General features: G+C 35.3%; 4 protein-coding genes across 6 annotated transcripts; 2 read left to right on the top strand and 2 right to left on the bottom strand.

The window, feature by feature from the left end:
* Positions 1–18: 18 nt before the first annotated feature.
* On the top strand, positions 19–9,767 carry Chp (leucine rich repeat containing G protein-coupled receptor chaoptin). 2 transcript variants are annotated; one of them, XM_071797829.1, is made up of 16 exons: positions 19–352; positions 1,191–1,458; positions 1,781–1,951; positions 2,333–2,808; positions 3,055–3,274; positions 3,345–3,655; positions 4,513–4,737; positions 4,795–5,016; positions 5,339–5,507; positions 5,760–6,292; positions 6,450–6,644; positions 6,707–6,991; positions 7,080–7,205; positions 7,268–7,381; positions 7,475–7,710; positions 8,017–9,767. In XM_071797829.1, exons 1-16 carry the CDS (start codon positions 350–352, stop codon positions 8,300–8,302), a joined length of 3,840 nt encoding a protein of 1,279 aa, XP_071653930.1. In that variant the 5' UTR covers positions 19–349; the 3' UTR covers positions 8,303–9,767. The 2 variants fall into 2 exon arrangements, with proteins under 2 accessions (XP_071653930.1, XP_071653929.1); XM_071797828.1 differs by having other exon boundaries at positions 1,170–1,458.
* LOC139809108 (uncharacterized) lies at positions 8,869–10,211 on the bottom strand. Its single transcript, XM_071771769.1, has 4 exons — positions 10,089–10,211; positions 9,726–9,975; positions 9,163–9,377; positions 8,869–9,078 (listed from the first exon to the last, which is right to left on the bottom strand). Exons 1-4 carry the CDS (start codon positions 10,209–10,211, stop codon positions 8,869–8,871), a joined length of 798 nt encoding a protein of 265 aa, XP_071627870.1.
* Positions 10,212–13,324: 3,113 nt separating this feature from the next.
* Positions 13,325–15,568, top strand: Smb (small ribonucleoprotein particle protein SmB). The gene is made up of 3 exons (XM_071769636.1): positions 13,325–13,468; positions 14,076–14,610; positions 15,036–15,568. The coding sequence occupies exons 1-3, from the start codon at positions 13,466–13,468 to the stop codon at positions 15,146–15,148; spliced, it is 651 nt and encodes a 216-aa protein (XP_071625737.1). The 5' UTR covers positions 13,325–13,465; the 3' UTR covers positions 15,149–15,568.
* A 416-nt stretch (positions 15,569–15,984) lies between these two features.
* Positions 15,985–22,434, bottom strand: LOC139808034 (uncharacterized). Of its 2 annotated transcripts, none has more exons than XM_071769634.1 (13): positions 22,294–22,434; positions 21,051–21,225; positions 20,474–20,661; positions 20,286–20,395; positions 19,904–20,162; positions 19,310–19,546; positions 19,109–19,210; positions 18,835–18,992; positions 18,563–18,676; positions 18,279–18,458; positions 17,946–18,190; positions 17,752–17,861; positions 15,985–17,620 (listed from the first exon to the last, which is right to left on the bottom strand). In XM_071769634.1, the coding sequence occupies exons 1-13, from the start codon at positions 22,352–22,354 to the stop codon at positions 17,427–17,429; spliced, it is 2,133 nt and encodes a 710-aa protein (XP_071625735.1). In that variant the 5' UTR covers positions 22,355–22,434; the 3' UTR covers positions 15,985–17,426. The 2 variants fall into 2 exon arrangements, with proteins under 2 accessions (XP_071625735.1, XP_071625736.1); XM_071769635.1 differs by lacking the exon at positions 22,294–22,434 and adding an exon at positions 21,831–22,287.
* Positions 22,435–24,708: the final 2,274 nt, after the last annotated feature.

Raw genomic sequence — 24,708 nt, 5'->3', positions numbered from 1 at the left:
TTATTAGTCTCAAGAAAGATTTAAGTGATGTTATTGGAACACTATCGTAGCGACCGCGAAGCTTGGGTTATTCTGACCGTGCAGTTTAAATATAATTACAGACTGCGACGAGTGGACTCTTAAATGGCTTTGCGCACACATCTTTATTCGATCGTTGTCTAATGGAATATCATGGTTGTAACTGGGTAAACAGAAGCACTGAGACTGTTAGCGTGCACGCGAAGCCCTATCGCGCGAGCAACGACGCGCGAGCACGTCTGACCACCGCGAACAGTCAGTTAGTGTTTCGTTGTTCGATGGCAGGAAGAATACAACACGCGGAAAGAGGCAAAGAACAATCCAAAAGAGCATGGTAAAACCTCTATAATTTATACTTGAAATGCAGTCTTCATTAACCGTGTTGAAACTATTGAAGATTTTGTCTGTACTTTGCATAGAGTCGAGTGATCATTATTTAAGACAAAGAGGATAATTTACAGATAAGGCGCATTATTATGGAAGCTTAATAGTTATTTGTGTAACAAGTGCTGTAAGATGGAAATTGGACGTGCGGAGTGGACGCACGTCCAATTTTCAACTTAACACACGTGTTACACACCCTATTTTATGTTGCAAGTGCGTGGAAAGTGGTCTATCACGCACGCGTCGCGTGCGTAATGGGCCACTTTCCATGCACGTGTGACATAAAATATCTTCTCTGAGAGAGAGGTCATAAAAAGACCAATAAACTTTGAATCCTGCTATTTTTATATAAGAAAAGTTTATTGAACTTTTAAAGGAAGAAAAATAGAATTGCAAAGTTATGGTAGATTTTAACGGTTAAATAATTTAAAATAATTAAAATTACGTGCATGATATCTAACGTGAACAGATATTTATAGGAACACAATCTTCAAGCGTTAAAAATGATAATGATTGTAATAATGATACGCTTAACGTGATTAATTGCGCCAATTATAAGTATCTCTAAATAATATAATTCGTCCAATGCTGAGGTGATGTGTCACTATAATTTACTCGTATCACATTATTCTTAAACGATTATTGTTTTGTGTCAAAAACTTTACACATATTTGATGGAGGTTTTACTTATGTCAGAAAAGAGTTTTCTGTCTTTACACGAAGTCGTTTTCGAAGCGAATCCGATGTGCGTAATCGATGATTTGCAGAAGCTCTTTACTTTGGTAAAGGTCGCGTACGCTATGTTGGTGATCACCCTGCTGCTGATGATGTGGGCGTCCGTAGTGCGAATGCACGAGCTACCAGTCCAATATCCGCCGTGTTTCTTTAATCCGCTCTGCACTTGCTCGAAGGCCATACCGGATCTCGGCATAGTGGCGTGCTACAATGTGCCGATGCCGCGAATACCGCAGTCGATTAATTCGTCCAAAGTGTTCATGCTGCAACTGGAGAACAATGGGCTGAGGTTTCTGCAGCCACAGTACCTCATGAACACTGGTACGCAATTGAATTAATATTACGATGGAATCATAATACTGTGACAAAGAATTATACTGTATGCCTCGTTTTATATTTTCTTTTAATTTTTATTACAAAACTAATTGCATTTTAATGAAATATCTATATACATACGGATTTTTTATTTTTGAAACAATATATATTGTACGTATTACATTGTTCTATTAAAATATATTTATTTCTGTTATTTTTTAAAACGTTACATTAAATGCGTTTCCACTTGTGAACGCATTTGAGCCATTGATAGATTATGAAGAATCTACAACAGTGATGTTTCTAAAATGATTGTTTCGTACTTTAGGTCTCTATAAGCTACAGATTAAGCATAATCCCCTGGCGGACATTCCAGAAGAAGCCTTTCTAGGTCTCGAGAGATCACTATGGGAGCTTGACTTGTCCTATAATCAACTCACAAGCGTACCGAGTAAATCATTTAGACATTTACAAAAACTACGACTTCTTGAACTCACAGGTACTCACTATTCGCTTTTAGCAAGTTAAATAAATTACAACTGTATTAAATTAGGGATTTAATAGTTCTAAAAAATTCTTTATTGACATTTAATATTCTCCTCTACATTGACTATAATAGTCTAAAATAATGTTATATAGAAGATCATTAATATTTTTAATAATTTTGCATATATAATTTTAATTACATAAGTTTTTAAATAAAAATGCAATTATTTTCTTAGCATATAAGTCCAGCAATTAGAATATTTCAAATTGAGCAGCAGAGATAGCTGTATTAATATTTATATATATTATAGTTTTAAAAATATTACGCAGAAAAACTGCAGTAACGTAAGTTGAAAACTGTGTAGCATTATCGTATGCGCAATTTCGTACGCAGGCAATAAGATATCTCGCATTATGTCGGAAAACTGGCGTGGTTTGGAAAACTCTCTTCAGACTCTACGTTTGGGAAGAAACGCAATCGAGAAACTGCCACCCGATGCCTTCGTCGGCCTCACGTACTTGGAGATTCTTGATCTTCGAGAGAACAGCCTGGAGGAGATCGATCCTTCGGTGTTCAGAGACGGAATGGCTCATCTGACGCATCTTTATCTGAATGATAATCAGCTGACATATGTGCCGTACGCCCAATTGTCCTTTTTGAAACGCATGAAGGTCCTTGATCTCCGTTACAACAGGATATCGAAGATGCTGCAGGCCCAACAGGAACCGGAGATCAGAGGTATACAGATGTCCCTGGATGTGTTACAGCTGGACTATAATCAGATCGAGAGTCTCGCGTCTGGTGATTTTCAACACTTCTTCAAAGTCAACCGCACATATCTCAGAGGCAATCCTCTGATGACTATTGAGGTACAATGATAAATTTAGGATCACATTTTAATATGATTCAAATCAAACAGAGCAAAGTTGAAAGAATGTTTAAAAAATACTTGAAAATTGAGATCTTATATTAATATATAGTAGTAGTTAAATAACAGCAATTGATACATTATATATATAACAATATATAACATTATATATATAACAAATATTCGATATATATATATATATATATATATATATATATATATATATATCGAATATTTGCGATTAAAGGAGGGCACGTTCAGAGACTCGCGCATTCGTGAGTTATATTTGAGCGACTGCGATCTGCTGGAGATCAGCTCACCCAACTTAGCCGGTTTGGAATCGTCGCTTGAGCTATTAGACGTATCAGGAAATAATTTAACTATGCTTCCTCATCATCTGTTCCAAGAGTTCGATTTTCTGCGTACGCTCGTCTTCCGTGAGAATCGTATTGACACATTTTCGCCAAGTAAATACTGCACATTTTTCGCAATTGGTAGACACAAAACAAGTATTATCCTCACGATGTATGCTTTCAGTTGAAGTTTTTAATGGCTTCCAATATTCTTTATATAATTTGGACCTCAGCGGCAAGCAGAATAGCATGATTTCTCTTCAAGATCTACGACAAATGAGAAATCTGCGTTTCCTCTCGATCTCCCGAATGCCACAGGCGACATTATCGGCGAATGATTTCTTAGAATTTGGTATGGACATCAAAGAATTACGGATAGTCAATAGTAATCTAAACACGATCAAGGGTCATACTTTCATGCACGTTCGCGGAATCAAGCACCTTGACTTTTCTGAGAATTCGATATCGACGATAGATGATGAGGTTTTCTCAGAGGTAAACTCTTATTCAACTTTTTAAATCTTCTTAGCTTAAACTTGATATAAAGTTAGAGTAATTAAAATTTTATAAATAAAGATAATTTAATAAGCAAATTTAAGGGGGACTGTACACCTAGAAACGAAAAAAAAATAATTTTCGGGAATTTTTTTCAGGGGAACTATTGGAATTGTCGGGTCGGGGTTTTTTGTAGTTAAAAATACACACTTTCAAGAATGTTTTGAATTTTTTTTATTAAAAAATGTTGCAAATTCACGGAGTAGGTACTGGAGTCGTCTACGGAGTGCCGTAAAAAAAGACGGTACCCAGCGGCGCTTCGTCAAAAATCATCTAAAACAAAAAAATCAAGCAGGAAATGAAAATAGATACTATTATCTTTGGCGTGTCGGGCGCTTGAACTCAACGTAGCGATCTTGAAAATCGCTACGTTGAGTTCAAGCGTCCGCCATTTTGAAAAAAATCAATATTTTTAAAATTGGCTATGACACGCCAAAGATAATAGTATCTATTTTCATTTCCTGTTTGATTTTTTTGTTTTAGATGATTTTTGACGAAGCGCCGCTGGGTATCGTCTTTTTTTACGGCACTCCGTAGACGACTCCAGTACTCCGTGAATTTGCAACATTTTTTAATAAAAAAAATTTAAAACATTCTTGAAAGTGTGTATTTTTAACTACAAAAAACCCCGACCCGACAATTCCAATAGTTCCCCTGAAAAAAATTCCCGAAAATTACCTTTTTTTTTCGTTTCTAAGTGTATATTCCCCCTTAATAATTAAGTGTTCTATGTGCAATAAGAAAATTATATAAACAATACAAAGTTGCTTGAAAATTTTTTTAAACTTTACACGTAGGTGGGCCATTCTCTGTTGACGTTAAGGATATCTCACGGTCTCTCCTCCACAATTTCTGAAATACCAAATCGGCCGTTTAAATCGTTGACGAATTTGCAGCATCTTGATTTTAGTAATAACAAGATACGATCTTTACCTGCTACATCTTTCCATTTTTTGAAAAGAATTAAACGCATTGAGTTTCAGGATAATGAAATTGACAACATACCGAAGGGTACCTTTCAGGTAAGTTACTTATTTATACTACGTGTGTCCTATGTGACAAGAAAACTGTTTGATTAGGGTGACATCCATTCAACACTGGAAGAAGTCAATTTTGCGTTTAATCAAGTGAGGAATTTGCAAACTCATACATTTGTTGATCTGTCGGCCTTAATGACGATCAATCTAGAGGACAACGCCATCGAGAGGATCGAAAGACGAGCCTTTATGAATATGAACCGACTTAAGTACGTTAACTTGCGCGGCAACAAGATTAGGGACATCACCGATGAAGCCTTCCAGGTAATTTAATATATATATACATGCGTGATTCTTAGTAAACACAGGGTGTTTACACTAGGTTTTATAAATTGTTTGAATGTGCTTTTAAAGCCGATTGTTTCTTAGTAAACATTTTACATAAAAGTATTATTTATTACGTATTTAAAATTTTCCATGTATCTTCAAAATTAAGTCCGAAATTAAATCTTTGTTAAGTCAACGTATAAAATTAACATTAAGTAAATTAAGTTAAATAATTTTGTAAGCATTATTCTATAAGTAAGTAAATTCGATGATAAATTGATGGTTTGAAAAGGCACTGTATACATTACTGATGTTTCAGAATTTACCAGATCTCGAGTTTCTTGATCTCGCATATAATGATCTTAATGAATTTGACTTTGCCTCGTTCGATCAAGTGGGGACATTATCGTCATTTAAAGTCAACGTTAGTCACAATGAAATTTCAAGATTGAGGGTAAATAGCACCATTTTCGCATATCCGTCTGTCGGTGAGTTTGTCTATTGAGATCGTGTGTTTAATAATCTCTCATAATCTCTCAGAAGTAAAACTTTAACTTTAACTTCGATTTAGAAATAATAAATAATAAATAATGAATAAAATTCAATTTTTAATTATTTTATCTTGTTTTGTTTTATTTAAATAATTTAATATATTATTTACTTTTCTATTACGCTGTTTTTATTTATAGCCGTTAACATTTTTAAACTAATATTCTTAATTTCCAAATTTCTACTTCCAGTTAGCGGCAATGTGCAGTCCAACATTAGGGTTTTGGACTTGAGTTACAATAATATTTCTGATATCGCAAGATATTATTTCAAGCCGGTCGAGTACTCGCTTACTCATCTATATCTGTCTAACAATCAACTGAGGAATATCACCCAGGGTGTCTTTGGCAACATGCCTCACTTGCAATGGCTCGACTTGAGACATAACGAGCTGATGGAGCCAGACTTTGACTGCTTCAAGAACACAAAAAACCTGCAAGTGTTATTTCTCTCCTGGAACCAGATTATGGACATCCCGGCGGAGACTATGAGACCTCTGAAGAAACTGCGCATCGTGGATTTGTCTCATAACAAGCTAAGAACACTGCCGGACAATATGTTCATTGATTCCAACATAGAGAGTCTTGATCTCTCACATAATCAATTCACGAGGCTGCCTATCAAGAGCATGTCGTTGACTTCTATCGCGAGATTAGCAAATCTGGACATGTCCTGGAACGTCCTGTCGGGGATCCACAGCACCGACATGATATTTAGACTTAGAGTAAGTTTATTTCTCTGAGAATACTCCGAGATTACATTGCAATGAATCGAAATTATAGCTAGTTGTTTTTTTCTGTTAGCTACTTCGTAATTGTACACTGCTAAATAATATATATTATACATTATATTTACTTATTTTTCAATATACTTTTCAATAGGGTCTCGTGTGGTTAGACCTATCGTATAATCGACTCGTTAGACTAGACGACGGTGTATTTTCCGATCTACCGTATCTGGCTCATCTCGACCTAAGTCACAACAAGCAACTCATTCTGGAAAGCCGCGGAAGGACGTTCTACGGTTTGGAGGACACACTTCTGTATCTGAGTCTGAGCAATATTTCTCTCTTAAGTGTAAGTACTTTATTAAGCGAGTGAGATATGTAGAACACAGCCTGTAATGAATACTATATTAGGTTCCAGAGTTACCTCTGCGACGATTGCAAACCTTATATCTGACACATAACGAACTGGCATCGATTCCCCCGGAAATGTCGTCGAATCTGACATCTCTTCACCATTTAGATTTAAGTTACAACGATTTGACAGTGGTACCACTGATCACTCACACATTGCCAGAATTAAAAACTTTCAACTTGGCGGACAATCCTATTACTACTATTACAAATACGAGCTTTCTGGGTGTGGCTGACAGTCTCGAAGAGCTCGACATACGAAGACTCGCGCTGTCAGTCTTTGAGGTAACTTGAGGTTTATTGTTCACATTTCGAATTTGCACATCACGAATTTTGTGAGATCTCACCGTAGAACATGAATCGACTTTTGCAGGCAGGTGCACTCTGCAAAGCCACCAAACTCCGCAAATTGCACATTACTGCATACAATGGTATAAAGAACTTTAACTTTCCCAACATGCTGAAATACAATGACGGCTTAAAACATTTGCTCATTGATGTGAGTACTGAATGAATATTACGTATCATGAAAATTAGATTTACTGAAGCTATTTGTAACAGGTTCAGAATGACACCAATCTAGAGAAGGAAATGAGAGGGAAATTACCCTCCAAATTGTACAACATTACACTGACTGGTAGAGCTTTAAAGAATATACATTCAGAGATACTGCGCGTAAGTTCTCGTTCCTTATAATTCGTAATTCGTACTTTAAATAATTTACTAGGTGTTGGTTTTGAAGTATGCATTGAGAAAGAAACATTTTAGGGTATGCAAAACCCCCATCTTCATTTCGGCTTGTACAATACCAGCGTGACGACCGTGCCGCGAGAAATATTCAGAAATGCGCAGCGTGTGCGCAACGTAACTGTGGAAATTCGCAATAGCGATACTCGAACAGTATATAATCCATCATCCGGTTACAAGCCTGGAGTACCGGGCGAGCGATTCCTCATGAAGCTTCGATTAGCGGACAGTCATCTCAATTGCGATTGCGATATCGGGTATGGCATAATAAAATTGAATTGTCATAGCAGAATACTTAAATACTGATAAATTTAAAGAGAACAAAATTATACAGCAGTAAGCTGTAATTATCTCAATAACATGAATTATTTATAATGTGATGATACAGAGAAGGCAAATTAATATATATTATTTACTTGGATTCTAAAATTTATGAAGTTTTATTAATGCTTTATTCTTTTGACTTAATTTTCCGTTATATGCAACTCTTCATTCGCAAAATATCGATATATTGATCTACTAAGGCTAACGAACAATAAACATTTCTTTTTTCTTTCACACAGGTGGATAGAAGTATGGCAGAGAAAGCACAGACAATATCAAGAGGACAGATGTATGTCTTACGACGAGTTCCAGAATAACGAGCGAGAAGAAGGCGACGAATTCAATTGTTGGGACAACGGATGGGACGATGATCTCCGCGAGACGTTCTGTCTGAACAAAAACAATGTATCGTTGTCGAAATTGTTAAAAACGGAACTGGAATGTGGATGGAGCGCGGCGAGTTACATCAAGCTGAACAGTATCGTTTTCTTGGCGTTCTCGATCGTCTTAACTGTCATTTATTAAGCGTCTCGTTCTCGACTTTATTCCCGGACAGCCAAATCTGTCGAGAACAGATTTTGAAAATGTCTGCTGCAAATTTTCTCGATAGAATGCCAGCAGGATATAATACATATATTCTGCTAACAGAATATAATCGCAGATTGAATGCAGAAACTGAGCGCAAAATGTGCTATTTAAATAATGTATTCCATTTAAATGTTTACAAAATGACAGATTCTGCTCAGTTTCTGTCGACAATCTGCTGTCAGATTATTATATCGGCAGGCTCTATCTGCAAAACACGAGTTTAATGCGGACACAGATGATATCGGATTGCGATATTTGAGCGAATAATCTGCTGCCAATCTATTGTCATACTGCAGATTGTTTCCTGGGTTGCCTTCTATTCAATATTCCCAAACTAATTTGCGAATTTTATCATACCAGACAGGTGTCACAAAGAAATTATTAACTATATTATAAATTATCATGCATGCTCATAAATTTGTACAAAGAAAGATTAAAAAATTTTTGTAACGATAATTTTGTAACGCTGTCATGATTTTATTCGCATTTTACAATGCTGCAATTTAATTGCGCATCACGAATTTAGTTACAATAGCAATTGCCATTTGTATGATCGGCAAAACGATGAAGCCAAATATAAATATAAGGCAAACGTACACGCTGAGCAGTTGTACGACGAAAATCGTGAGTTTCACAGTAATTTGCTGAACATTCTTAGTCCTGCGAATATCGATTATCTTATCCAATACGAATCTCAATATGAAGGAAAACATCTGGAACTCACGTTTAAAGAGATACACATTTAATCCTTTCGGTTTGTCAATGCAGAGAATTTATAAACGCGCTTATATAATCACCTGGATAACGGGAACGATATTAACGATCACGTATATCAGCGCCAACAGAGATCGTACTGTAGCCTGAGCCATTACTACGATCAAAGCAGCGAAGGAATATTCGGTACGTGGTGTACCGTAAGATTCCTGATGGGTAGCTAAATACTCTCGACAATTGAAAAGAATACTTCGCTTTGCTCTACCTTCTTGGGGTTCATCCTCTTTGAGAACATTCTCTGCAATATTACAATACATGATTCGATTCGATTACCTATATGTTCTTTAGATTGACACTTTTCAAAAAAATATAATTTTTTATGTACATTATATCAATTTAATCCATATTAATATAAGATTTTAATCACATCTGTTTAGCGCAAGAACTGATGCTGTAAGCAAAATTTTTGTTGAATAAAGATTTGTAACATCTTTATAATATAGCAAGCAAAGAAATTAATTACTCGACTAGCGTACTACTTATCATAAAATTAAGATTATTAAAATCTCACAAAATAATTAATTATTAATATATAAGAAAATAATACTATATTATAATTATTGTGTTTATATAATTGTACATTTACCTAATAAATGAGTGGATTTTTTATAATCCATATGACTATTGATAGAGACGCTATGCGGATTTTTATATTTCCATGAGACGTATTCAAGTTGTTGAATCACATTGCTTTCAGATGTGGATATATCATCATATTTCCCGATATCTAAATTTTCAGTCTCACTTGATGTATTTGGAACCTTTTCCGCATTGATCACACGCATTGATTGAAGAGACAAATTCTGTCTACTAATGCACCTGGGCTCATCCAAGATCTGATAATGAAATGATTCGTCTATATCGTGTTACTATAATACTTTATATTATTATATCTTTATATCTTGCGTAATGAATTTTCGAATATACTATCTCATATCTTTTACTTTACTTTTCTACACAAGTCAGAATTGTCTGCTCGTTGAGATCGTTCATGTTTAACAGTAGGACTAATGGGGTTTAATTTGCAGGGAGCAGCTATAACTTGGACGGTCTGCTTTTCTTCGATGTGCATACTCGCAAAATTTATGAATTATTTACAGTATGTTTATAAAGTTTTACATACAGAAGGATTATCGTGATAGGCGTGATAGCGAAGCCGAGTGGATTTATCAAATTTATCAAACATCATCTCTCTATAGATCATGAATGCAGCATATGTTTGCGCGAAAAATGTGAAGTTATCGTGGATAAGTTATTCTTTTAGCTGCATCGATTACATTTACCTTTTTTTCTTTTTACCTTTTTTCTGTTGTCTAACATTATGCAGCAGCATTTTATAATTATTTATTGTTTAATCACATTCGAGAGAGCATGCCTCGCATTAAAGAATACATAACAATATTAAAACAAACGTATTTCTCGCGATTCATTTAGGTATCGTATTTCGAAGCTTCGACTTTGTCGTCCAACGTTGCCCGTCGGCATTCGCCGCTACCTTTTTTCTGTTGTCTAACATTATGCAGCAGCATTTTATAATTATTTATCGTTTAATCACATTCGAGAGAGCATGCCTCGCATTAAAGAATACATAACAATATTAAAATAAACGTATTTTTTGCGATTCTTAGTTATCGTATTTCAAAGCTCCGACTTTGTCGTCCAACGTGCCCGTCGGCATTCGCAGCTATTATACCTTTTTCTCATTGGCTAGCATTATGCAACAGCATTTTATAATTATTTATCGTCTAATCACATTCGAGAGAGCATGCCTCGCATTAAAGAATACATAACCATATTAAAATAAACGTATTTTTCGCGATTCATTTAGTTATCGTATTTCGAAGCTCCGAATTTGTCGTCCAACGCCGCCCGTCGGCATTCGCGGCTATACCTTTTTCTCGTTGTCTAAACATTATGCAGCAGCATTTAAAAACTTTTTAGTGTCTAATATTGTTCGAGAGAGCATGCCTCGCATTAAAGAATACGTTACAATGTTAAAATAAACGTATTTCTCGAGATATATCCGTGTCGTTTGTCGCATTTTAGAGCATTTACTTTTCCGCGGCGACAAGCACGAGCACTGCGATGCATTCGCAGTTTATTCATACATACATATATCATTTAAGAAAAAGCAATTAATATAATTACATTACTAATTTAATAAACACATATTAATTTAATATTAAATTATTAATAAGTAATAGCGAAGAATGTATTATGCATTCGTTAAGACGTTTGAAAGATCATAAAAATTATGAAAAGAATTCTAGGTTATATGAGGAAAGCGAGAATTATTCGTCAGAAATCGCTCCTGTTACGCGGGAAGCATGTTGAGCGAGGAGGTTTTAGTAGAGGTATTCGAGCAGCGGCACGTCACTACCCCCACTATTACCCATCGCCATTGGAACGGCGCGGCGCGCCGGGCACGCGACGAGGATGCCCAGCCTACGGCCAATCAGAGCGTTGGCAGGTATGCATAGGAGGGGCAGTAGGCTCCCACGCTCTGACCAATAACAGCGTGATTACGAGGAGGCAATGTGGGGTGACAACACCCGCGCGGCGCGGCGCGCTCGGAATACCTACTGCCACCTCCTCGCTCATCATGCTTTGCTGATACATCAGGAGTAAATTTCGCGGTGCGAAACCACGGAAATTTACTCCTGATGTATCAGCAAAGCATGATAAGCGAGGAGGTGGCAGTAGGTATTCCGAGCGCGCCGCGCCGCGCCGCGCGGATGTTGCTCCCCACATTGGTCGCGTTCAGCAAACCAAGCCGCTCAGTAGCGGTCGAACATGATTGGCTCTTACTTTTAGAACCAACCAATCGACGCAGAGTGTTGATAAGACGAACTCAACAGTTGTGTCTGCTGAACGCGTCCATTGCCTCCCTCGTAATCACGCTGTTATTCATACGTCAGAGCGTGGGAAAATATAACGACAATGAAACTATTAAGAATTAAAGCCAAAGCACCTCTTGTGTTAATACCGGCCTAAAATGTCTCTTTTCTGATGTAAGAACAGAATAACTAATGTATACAAGTCTATGGGCTTATATTATGTCTCGTTGTTTATGAGAGCGACAATGCACAACCAGTGTAGAGAGAGAGAGTGCAGACGGTAAAAAACTAGATTCCAACAATTACATGAAAAACCTGTTAGTCTATGAGAAAGAGAAGAAGAACGCTCCAAAGAATTTGTAGCGTCAAGTGGACCGCAGCCTTACTTATTTATTTTTATGTTTCACTTATTTATTTTTGTCTTACAAATAGAAGAACCATGATAATCTTGAAATAACTTTTCCATAATTTTCGCTGTTTCAAATAATTCGACACAAGGGCTGATTATTCTTCCTCTAGAAATATGATTAAACCAGTCGTTATCTGGATTAATCAATAATTCTGTTGGGGTTCCGAAAAAAATGAATATTTTTTGAATTCTTTCGAGAATCGTTTTTACACGTTTTTATTGAACACGTACTCATGATGATATGTCACAATATCACTTAGTACAACCTTAAATGTTTTGAAACTGACACTTAAAAATGGTTGCATCTGGCATCTGCGCAGAACCGTATGAAATTCGTCACGAGTATGAGCACACCTGTGTTCTTCCACCATGGAACAGCTATAAAATTCTATTTAGAGGAATTATTGAGCGTATTTAGCACTAAGCATATGTAAATTTCTGAATTTTAATTAATAATAATATTATTAATATAAATATAATTTGTTGCCTCTGATTGAATCGTTTTTCCATATGTTTTTTCCATTGAACCAGTTAAATGATCAAAAATCAATACAATAAATTCTAGTAACAAAATAATATTACTCGACAAGTTATAATTAATCGCCGAATAAGTTTGATCGAAATTTACAAAGACTATGAAACTTCTAGTTTCTGATTTTTATTGTTTTATTTAATATTAATATCAATATTATTATTGTATATATATATATATATATGTGTATATATATATATATTATTATATATTATTATTTATTTTTATTTTTTATATAATAATGTTATATATTATTTATTTCTTAATTTACATATATAATTTATTGTATATTTATGTCAAGATTTTAATAATCGATCTATTGTTTTGAGTTGTGTGAATCATAAATTTCATATTTTTCCTAAACCGGCGGAGTAACGCGCACCGGAAGTGCACAATTGGATGCCGGGTACATACATTTGGCGCGGTTGGCGCCATTGCTCCATTGGCTTCTTCGTCGTCTTCGCGTTAGAAGAGGTTATGTGGTGAAGTCTCCCTGCGAATTTTTCGTGACGAATTTTTGTGCTCTGCGTTAAAAACAATCAGCCAAGATGGTAAGCAGCGAGAATAATTATTATTGAGTTATTTATAATGTAACAATCTTTTAAAATCTTCCCAATTTGTTATCCGCTTCAATCTTTTTGCACTTGAAACTTAAACTGGCGTTTCTAACCTAAAAAAGAAAACGATGAATGCCGGGTTAATTTTCCGCACGAAACAATTTTCTTTAATAAATAAAAATTATGATACTTTATATACAAAAATCAAGATAATGAATAAACGGTATACTCTTGAGAAGTATATAACTTAACAAATCTTTTTTGTACTTTCAAGAATATGAATATCCGCTTGTTTTAACAAAGGTTTCACATTAATAGGGTTTACATTAATAAAGCGAAATTAGGAAAGAAATTTTCTTTGTTTAAAGCATGAAGATAGGGAGAAATAGCAAAACGTTTTTATTTTTAAAAGATTTATTTTGTCAGTATTTATTCAACTTGAGATATAAGTAACGTAAACATATTCATGAATGTGTAAACATGCATGAGGATGTAAATAAATTGTACGCATATAAGTAATTTATAATTTTAAACATGTTATGGATATAAGATTGTTAATATGGAGATATATATTTTTGATTAACAAATTATTATTTTTCAGACGATTGGCAAGAACAATAAGATGCTACAGCATATCAACTATCGAGTTAGGATCATCCTACAGGATTCTAGAACGTTCATAGGTACATTCAAGGCTTTCGACAAGCATATGAATCTGATACTTGGTGACTGCGAAGAGTTCCGCAAGATCAAGCCAAAGAACACAAAACAGCCGGAAAGAGAAGAGAAGCGCGTGCTGGGCTTTGTGCTTCTGCGCGGCGAGAATATTGTTTCGTTGACGGTGGAGGGCCCACCACCTCCCGAAGAGGGACTGCCCAGAGTACCGATCCCGGGAGCGGCACCAGGGCCAGGTATGGCTCGCGCTGCTGGTAGAGGTATGCCAGCGAACGTTGCGGGAGTGCCGGCTGGATTGCAAGGACCGGTCAGAGGTGTCGGAGGTCCCTCCCAACAGATCATGACACCAGGCAGCAGAGGTCAAGTCTCGGCACCACCTCAAATACATCCTGGTGGTCCGCCGCGTATGCCAGTCGGTGGACCGCCACCAGGCATGATGGGACCGCCAGCTGGAATGATGGGTATGATCTTTTTCCTGATCTGAATGTCCGTTGAAACGTCGTTATTTTTTTTTTTTTTTCTATGTTCTTCTCTTGTATATCTTACGAATAACTCGATATACGAATGTTTCTTTCTCCTTTTTCAGATTTACATTCTAATATTTAGCGTATATATTTTTATTTAATACTCTTTACATATTAGATTTATTTTGTGACGTAATATTTAAAAGAAACTTTATGACCTTGTTCTTCTGTCAAATACAACAATTACACAATATATGTCTGATGTAAATCTATCATCTTTCTGAGTTCTTAATCACAATAAAATTTATAGGAATGGTCCTATTAGTATTAGTAACATTTTACGTGTATTAATTTTAAAAAATCTAGAAACTTATATAATTACGGAAATAGTTACGAAATTTATGTATTTCGCTGTCTTATAGGTATGCCACCCGGAATGCCGCCTCTAGGACGTGGTGGTCCACCGATGGGACCACCTGGTATGAGAGGTCCGCCTCCAGGTTTGATGCGCGGCGGCCCACCTCGTCCGTACTAGCAAACTGGATTATTAAGAGATATTTGATATAATAATATAATTAGGGATAAGAAATTCTTTTGTAAAATTAATATACTGTACTCTTTAATCCTCACGAAACTCTTGTGTCAATGTATAACAGTTTTATAAACTCAAGATTCATAACAAATAATAAAGTCTGCTCAGGTAACATCCATTATTTGTACTTGAAGAAAATTAATATATTAGTAGTATTCGAAAACTCGTAACTTGTGCAGGTCTTTCAATTAATTAATCGATTAAAAATAAATTTGTGATGTTTGACAATGGATTTTCTACTTTGAGATGAATCTTTTCTAAGAGCAATGTAATCTTTAGCCCAGCATAAAGTCTCCTTAGATAGTGTTCCGACAAACATATGTAATATTATTAAATTCAAAGATACAACGAACGATCGATTTATTCACGTTTAAATATTTTTATTTCTTTGCAATTAGCTATAAATATCGTTATTCGTATCTGTACACAGTTTGCACTAGTATTATATATATATAGAACAAAGTATCTCTGATTTATTGCATCAATTCTCATCTATAAATTTTATTTCTAAATGAGAGTATTGCCATTGAATGGATGCTGTACATGCACATTTTTTTTATAAATTTCTTAATATACAATATTATCTCGGATAACAAATTTGCATTTGCATTGAGATTGTTAAAATAAGACCCGCTTTAACTTAACAAAATTAATTTTAAAAAATTGATTAATAAAATTGTTCGCTTTTAACATATTTTTAAAATCATTTATGTAATAATATAGCGTATTATATTAAATTACATTTGAAAAAGTCACTCCGGCGAAGTATACGCTTAGCGTCATTTTCTATATTTCTGTACATATTTGGCGCGATAAGCTACCGCGTTTCTTGATACGAGAAATCCGAGACACTCATATCGAATATATACGAGAAAAAACGCAGTTATCTCAATTTACATATTGATGAAGATTGCAATCATGCAGATCAGCTTACAAATTCATACAATAAGAATTTAGGCGAAAGCATGCAGCATGCTGCAACTTGACGAAAATACTGCTTAAGACACAGTAAAGTCGGAGTAATAGAATACCGCGATATTGCAATTTGAAGGGCAGTGTCATTTCGCTTACAAAAAATATAGCCTTTTCCTGTTGCACTCTCTTAGTTGAGAACAGACTGTTGCCCTATACGAGCAAGTTTTATTGAAAAATAGCAAAAAACAATACCTCTCTTTTTCGCTATTGATAATTAATGCTATCGTTGAACTTCTATTAACATTCGCACTTTATTAATGGCGATAGGGCGGAAGAAAGTATGCGTCCACCCAACGTCTTTTCTCAGAGTAGCCTGAGTACGTGGATACATTTACAAAATATTTACAACGCCGCTGCAACAGTAGTATGAGCAAGTGACAGATTCATAAAACCAAACTTCTAATACTTAACATCATAATATCACATTTACAAAAATTTAGTCTTACATATTTACAAACAAAAGTACATAAAATGATTTTCGAGTGTGCATGCAATTTGACACATCCAATTACTTCTCCTTTTACCATGTAAAATTTATAGTAATTGCATTTATTCAATAATTTCTCGATAATTTTTGAAATAGTCGTATTTGCTAAATATACAATGAGAATACAAATCTTTGAATTAATAAGCTGCATTTAGCACTAATATAACTGCTTCATATTTAATAGTGAATACATTCAAAGTATAAGCACCATAGGATGGTAATCAGTACAGTTACATTTAGCACTAAATGCGAATCGAGTTTTAGTTCCCTTCTTTTCTACAGAGAATAGTGGCAGAACTAAAAGCTGGAGTCATGAAGGAGTAATTTGTATTGCAAACCATTGCAAACTGGGATTACGAAAAATTAAATGAACAAACCCGCATGGTCGTTTCTGTACAAAAGTATAAATTAATGGCAGATTTTATAATTTGGCACTTATATACAATACTAATATCAATTAATATGTTTGAATGTCAGAATCATATTTTTACAAATTATCTTATTCATTCTGCATATGTAATAATGAAAAAGATTGGCATCGGTCATTTTTAATCCTTTTGAGATCGTCGAAATTTTCCGAGGAACGAACATAGACATATGTATATAAACCTCGTTAAAATAGACATACATATATAAATAGAAACATACGCTTATATACGTATACATGATAAATACATCAGTACGCTTTCGAAACGAAAGTATCAGCCTTGCCATCGTGTAATGATGATTACGACACGCGTAACGCGAGATCTTTAGTTGTTACGAGTCGTCATGCTTGTCCATTTGATTTACGGTCACCTTCGACCTTGACGACTTTTCTAAATCGTGATTCTCATCGTTGTCCACTCGGTACTGGAAGCTCTGCAAATTCTTATTTGTCGATTCTAGCGTCGCATCAAATGCATCCATGTCTTCGTCAGGTTTTTCTGGTATCCGAATATCGTCTTCATCATCTGTAAAGGATATAATTGAACATGAACTTTTTGCAACAGCTCTTTTGATTTGGATGACGCATCTCATCTCTCAAAGATTAAATTTAATGAGATATATTATGCATATCTTCTTATACACTTGTGCAACATACCGTGCACTTGCTTCGGCTTGACGCGTATTTCCTTGCTTCCTAACGGTTTTGAGGATTCTAGCAGATTCGTGACCTGAGAATTCGTGCTCGCGCTAACATCATTGTTTTTTCTGCAAGAGCAAACCAAATTCATCAAAACGTCTTTAAGATTCATTAATTGTTATATCTACACTCAATATTACTACAACTCTGACCTGTGCTGTTTTTCTTCCAATGTGGAGGTAATCATGGAATCTGTTTTCAGAGATGACTCCCGATCGATTATATTTTTGTCGCTATTGCATTCTTCCTTTGACAAGCGCGCATTTACATCCTGTATCACAGTCTTAGGTTCAACGTTGAGAATGGCCGGCGAATCGAAAAGCTGCGAGAGAACCTTGGTCTCCGGACCATCATGTCGTAAATGTGTGACCAAAGACACAACCGCTGCTTTTCCAGACTGCAAAATATAATTATAAATTTATAAGTATAAAGCGTCAAGACAACAAATCAAACGGAATAATAGCAGTAGGGAAGATATAAATCACCTTTATATTCGTTTTGATAAATTCTGTATTCTGTGGCGAGTTTGCAGTCGGCAGCATAGTCTTTGTTTTATCTCCATTGTTCAGAGAGATATGATGGGGTTGAACATTGATCGAATTTGCATTATGTTGGCTCGTAACGCATAGATTCTTTCCTCCCATTATTACTTTGCCTAGCACTTCCTGAAATAGTCAGTAGAGCAGTCAATGCAATGAAATCTCTGTATACTCAACTTTTATTTTTGTTCTTTGATTCATCTTTGTATTTTTGGTACTTATTAGAATACCTTGCCTGCGTGTGATAGTGTTACGCCTTTTGCCTTCTGGATGACGATCACTTTAGTCTTATTTAATTTAGTGTTATAATGAGGCATATTTATAACTTTCTTGGGAAAAATACCCTGAAAAAAAAAATACATATATATGATACAATTTAATATATTCTTGATAAGATGTTTCTACATTTTATTATTTTTATAATTTTCTTGTTGCAGCAACAAGAAAATAACAAGTTTTAATACAAACCCAAATAAGTAGGAATAATTGTATTTAGATTTACCGTTTTGGCAGTGGATTGATGATCAAAGGTTGCAATTTTTTCGGATGGCAGTGTCTTACACATTAATGTTGTGGGAACTTGTTTAACTTGAGGCGGCCCGGGGCCACTTGATACTGTTGTTCCAGGATACACAGGCATTGATTGCGTAAGTCGGGGACCTAAGGATTTATTTATATTATCTACGTGACATATAAAAATAATTATGAAGTATCGTTTCACGCATCATTTTTATGAGGATTTTTATTAACAACACGAATAAATGTTTGATACTTACTTGAGACTGTAGTACTTTGTATAATTGGTGTCATAGAGCTCTTTACAGATGATGGATTTGAGCTAGTAGTATTGTCAGACATCTGGGCTTTCTGTGCACCATCTGCAATAATAAAAAAAGACTGATGTTGCACAGAAATCGACTGTACGTCGTACATTTTCATCAAACTAAACTCGATCTAAATTTGATGCAGGTGCGTACTTGTGCTATCTTGAGATTGTGTGTCTTTGCTTGAATGCACTTTGTTTATGCTCAATACACAGCTCGATACTGCCGGTACTACTTTTGTACTAATTTTATTCTGCTCAGTGCTTACTACCGTCTTAGGATTGTTGGCGTTGCTCGTGCACATGGAAGTTGTAGCAACTACATGTTTATTTAACGTAACTGCGGTGCACTCACTCGGATGTCCTGACACTGTAGTGCTCTCTTTAGAATCTGAGTTTATCAAAATAATTGAAACTTAATTAGCACTCTATTAAAAAAATATATGATGTACAAAACTTTAGTATGTCTTATATATTGCGAAATGTACAAAACTTTTTGTTCGAAAAAAAGCACATCTTCGAATTTATTACAAAATCTATGATTTAGAAAAAGCAATTTTTAAATATTATGGATATATTTCTTTCTTTCAAACACAGTAATTTCTGAGGCTTGATATTTTAATTCTAAAACAATGAACAACTTTCTACGTTAAGTAATTCCTTCTCAATCATGTCCATTGCACACAGGGATGATTAGTTTTATTTCCAAGGAATTTACATGAAAATAGAGAAAAAAAAAGACACAAACCTGAGATCTCATTACTAGTAACCGTAATTAATGCAAAATTTTGACGCTTGGTTACTTGTAGTACTTGCGGCGCTTGCTTATTTTCAGAAGTCCGCAAAGTATGGTTTGGTGGTTCAGACACTACTAGAACTTTATTCGGTGGTGCCGTCGGCAACGGGGAAGGAGATTTGCGTTTTTGAGGGAACTCCTTGGGCTTTTCATTAATTTTATTAAGCCTATCTTTATCATCTGCCCTCTCATCTTCGCTCAAATTTGAATTCTACAAATTATGCAAGTAACATGATCAATAAAACTGAAGATATACACCGTAACATGTGAATATAATACAAACTTTTATATTTAAAAAATTGCCATTAGATAAATTTATTATATGTTTACTTACTTCCTCTGAGGTTTTGCAGTTATCAAGCTCATTTTCAAAGCTATTTAATCTTGTATCAATAGATAAATCTTCTTTTATTTTTACATCAGGATGAGATTCAGTTTCAGCAGCTGTTAATAAAAATGTATATGTATATTTCAAATAATACAACTTATATAAGTCACTACTACAATTATCATTTAATAAACCTGTTGAGTTTCCAGATTGTCTAACAGTAACGCATCTATCAGGTTTTCTCTCGTTTGCAATCGCAGTTGTAAAAGACAGGCTATTTGCTAACGTCGTAAATGCAGACCGTGCCTTCAATCTTGGCAAGAGAGGAATAGTTCGGCGACCTTCGAGAGCCCAATCTATACCAGTATTCGGACCATTAAGTCTGGACAACAATAAGTTCACATTAAACAAATGAATCTCAGTTTTCTAGAGTATTGTTTTTGTTAGAGACCTTGTAATAAGAGTCTAGCCATACGGTAGCAACTTTTGATTGGTTCGCCATTTCTCGTCAAAAGCAAGAGAAACGGACAGAGAAAGAGATATGAGAGAGAAAGAGAAAGCGATAGTGAATATACATCCTTCTCTCTCGCAGGATTTAGACAAGATCACCTTATGGCCAGACTCTTGTTATAGGGTCTCTAGTTTTTGTCAGTAATACACCAAGCTTCCTTCTATTTCACTGAATTTCACATACAACACTGTTATATATACAATTAATATCTTTTTATTCTCCTGCGAGTTCTCAAATTCAATGTCGCATAGAATACATACTGTTCTGCAATTGTTGCAAGTTTCTCGTCGTTCACAGCTCTCCGTACTTCGGCACGATGTCTTTCATTGGAGATATGTAATACTTTAGCAAGTTCTTGCAACAACTTCTGCTTTTCGTTGGTGAAAGGGCCTTGAGCTCGTAGGACAGAGACCATACTTCCATAAGCGTCTAATTCTGTAGCACAAAAAGTGTCCCCGTATATTAGAATATATTATTGTACAAAAATTACACCAAGCTACTCTTATGATATATATGCAAATCCTACTAATTTTATAAAACGCATTTATTTCAAACTAAAATTTGTATCAGAGGAACAAATTGTGTTCTAACAAACACGGAACACTCAAAATTGAGTGTGCTCTATCATGAAGAATATAATTTTATATTATTCTTTGCGATATATATTTGATCTAATCTAATCATCTAATTTAGTATTATGTAATCACATGTATAGCTCTTTGCGTACTAAAATATTATATACTATAAATATACATATATATCTTTTTTTACATATTAATTTCTAAAATAATTTATATTATAAGCATATACATTATTGAATGTATGTAAATGTAAATTATCGATACTTGATATTCCATTGAAAAAAAAAAAACATGTATTTTTTTATTTATATACATGACCATCTTCTAGACAGTGGAGCATGAGCTTAGAGAAACAAGAGCTAAGTATTCAGGCTATAATTGACTGTTAAACGTGTTGTCTAGCTCCACGCGCGTTATCTACAATTCTACACAATACAAAGGTCATTTTCTAATATTAACACGAAATAAGAACCACGGCGTCTGGATTCTAAGCCATTGCCAGAAGAATGCAGACGTTGGGCCTGCGTCTTTCAGCTTTCTGTCTCACAAATGCAGATTATCCCCCGATGTGTCCATCCGACACGAGGACCAAGCCGCTGCATCTAATAACTAAATATAAAACGTGAGCTCGGCTTCCATGCCAAGCCATATCCGCTGCTGCTGAACGCGTTATTGGACCACTGAGATTTTATCACGAGCTCGAGCTCTCGCTTCGTCAGAAATGCAGGATGCGAGGACCGCGATCTCGGCAACGTCGCCGTCGCCGCGGCGTGGGAAACGCGACCCTGGAGAGCCCGGCCACGCGTCCGTGACCAGATTTTTACGGAAAGTGCGCGAGGGTCGCGAGCGAGGAGCAGCGGCACATCGACGAGGCTCGCTCGCTCGCGAAACGAGGCTATTAATTCGGCTCACATAACCTTACCGAGGCATCGTAGGCACTTCCTGCACTCGTCGCGAGTCATCTCCGGCCGCATCGGCCACATGATTCCGCGACTTCTCCCGCAACCGGACCGGAGTCACACGCACAGGACGACGAAATCGGCGCGCGTCTCCCAGCGCATTTTCGAAACCTCCGTTGACAGTCGTGCGGAGTCGTGCGACGTGAAGTTGTCGGACTAGTACTATTTTATTGCCGTTGTCACGAAGGTGGCAGTAATCTCAGGGCCGGTCAGAGACAAATATTCTGCTTAGTGAGGGCTGTGCTACATAACGCTAAGGTACTTTTTATTTATAACGTCGTTTGAGGAAGCTGATCATTCGCGTATTAACCTTGATACGTATTTATCGCCTAGATTATTATCAACACAATATTTTTATAATAAATTTATATGATTAAATACTAAAATATACGTATATCTCTTAATACACAAATATAATAGATAGAAATTAAATAATAATTTTTAAAATAAATTTAAATTAAAGATATTTATACCATATGTATTGTTTTACAATTTCTGATAACAACTATAAAAGTAATGGAAAGCTATGATATTTCTCAGAAATTTAAATACAACAGTTACTTTATATTATATACTTTTATTATTATTTGTTTTCAGCACTGTAGATGACAATGAAGCTTATGATAATGTAGAATTACGAAATCAAGATGAAGAATAAAAGTATTTTGATTCTGAAGCCCCTGAAACCGTTCTTACGTCTAATGAGTGCAATGATCAAAACGAGTCTGAAGACGAGTTGGATATATATATATATATATGAGATCACTGAAGGTTAAATAATATTTTACACTTTACAATTGCCTCGCTTTTGTGTGTTGGCATTGATTCACAGAAAGGTTTATTATTCACTAGGAACAGACTCCTACAAATGCACACTCTTTGGATAATCAGACATAGCCCTGCATACATTGGGTTACAATAAATATATTTGTACAAAAAAAGTGGTTGCATATTTGTTATAATACCACACCTCTTCCTTTCTTACTCCATTTTATTTTATAATATAATATATAATTTTTATTTAAAAAATTAAATTATAAAATTTTATAATATAAAATTCTTTTCATAATTTAAAGTTAAAAATAAATTGTTTAATAATTTATAAAAATTATTTCTAGTTTATTATTGCCAAGTTTTTTTGTTTCTCTTTTTTTGCATGTTTGTCTCAATATATTTATTGAATTTTACGTGTTTAAATTCTGCTTTGCATTCCAATTAAAAAAATGTTGAATTGAGTTTTATAACGCGTTTAAACGCGTGACTGCAGAAAAGCAATGCAACGGGAGTCGGGAAACGTTCGATATCTGTTGGCACCAAATTAATTTAATAATTATTATCGTCTAATCACATTCGAGAGAGCATGCCTCGCATTAAAGAATACATAACAATATTAAAACAAACGTATTTCTCGCGATTCATTTAGGTATCGTATTTCGAAGCTCCGACTTTGTCGTCCAACGCTGCCCGTCGGCATTCGCCGCTACCTTTTTTCTGTTGTCTAACATTATGCAGCAGCATTTTATAATTATTTATCGTTTAATCACATTCGAGAGAGCATGCCTCGCATTAAAGAATACATAACAATATTAAAACAAACGTATTTCTCACGATTCATTTAGGTATCGTATTTCGAAGCTCCGACTTTGTCGTCCAACGTTGCCCGTCGGCATTCGCCGCTACCTTTTTTCTGTTGTCTAACATTATGCAGCAGCATTTTATAATTATTTATCGTCTAATCACATTCGAGAGAGCATGCCTCGCATTAAAGAATACATAACCATATTAAAATAAACGTATTTTTCGCGATTCATTTAGTTATCGTATTTCGAAGCTCCGAATTTGTCGTCCAACGACAATACCTTTTTCTCGTTGTCTAACATTATGCAGCAGCATTTAAAAACTTTTCAGTGTCTAATATTGTTCGAGAGAGCATGCCTCGCATTAAAGAATACGTTACAATGTTAAAATAAACGTATTTCTCGAGATATATCCGTGTCGCTTTGTCGCATTTTAGAGCATTTACTTTTCCGCAGCGACAAGCACGAGCACTGCGATGCATTCGCAGTTTATTCATACATATATCATTTAAGAAAAAGCAATTAATATAATTACATTACTAATTTAATAAACACATATTAATTTAATATTAAATTATTAATAAGTAATAGCGAAGAATGTATTATGCATTCGTTAAGACGTTTGAAAGATCATAAAAATTATGAAAAGAATTCTAGGTTATATGAGGAAAGCGAGAATTATTCCTCAGAAATCGCTCCTGTTACGCGGGAAGCATGTTGAGCGAGGAGGTTTTAGTAGAGGTATTCGAGCAGCGGCACGTCTACCCCCACTATTACCCATCGCCATTGGAACGGCGCGGC

This window comes from Temnothorax longispinosus, chromosome 2 (genome assembly GCF_030848805.1).
Source record: "Temnothorax longispinosus isolate EJ_2023e chromosome 2, Tlon_JGU_v1, whole genome shotgun sequence".
NCBI classification, from domain to species: domain Eukaryota; kingdom Metazoa; phylum Arthropoda; class Insecta; order Hymenoptera; family Formicidae; genus Temnothorax; species Temnothorax longispinosus.
The sequence above is the reverse complement of the archived record's forward strand: the minus strand, read 5'-3'. Positions and strand labels throughout refer to the sequence as shown.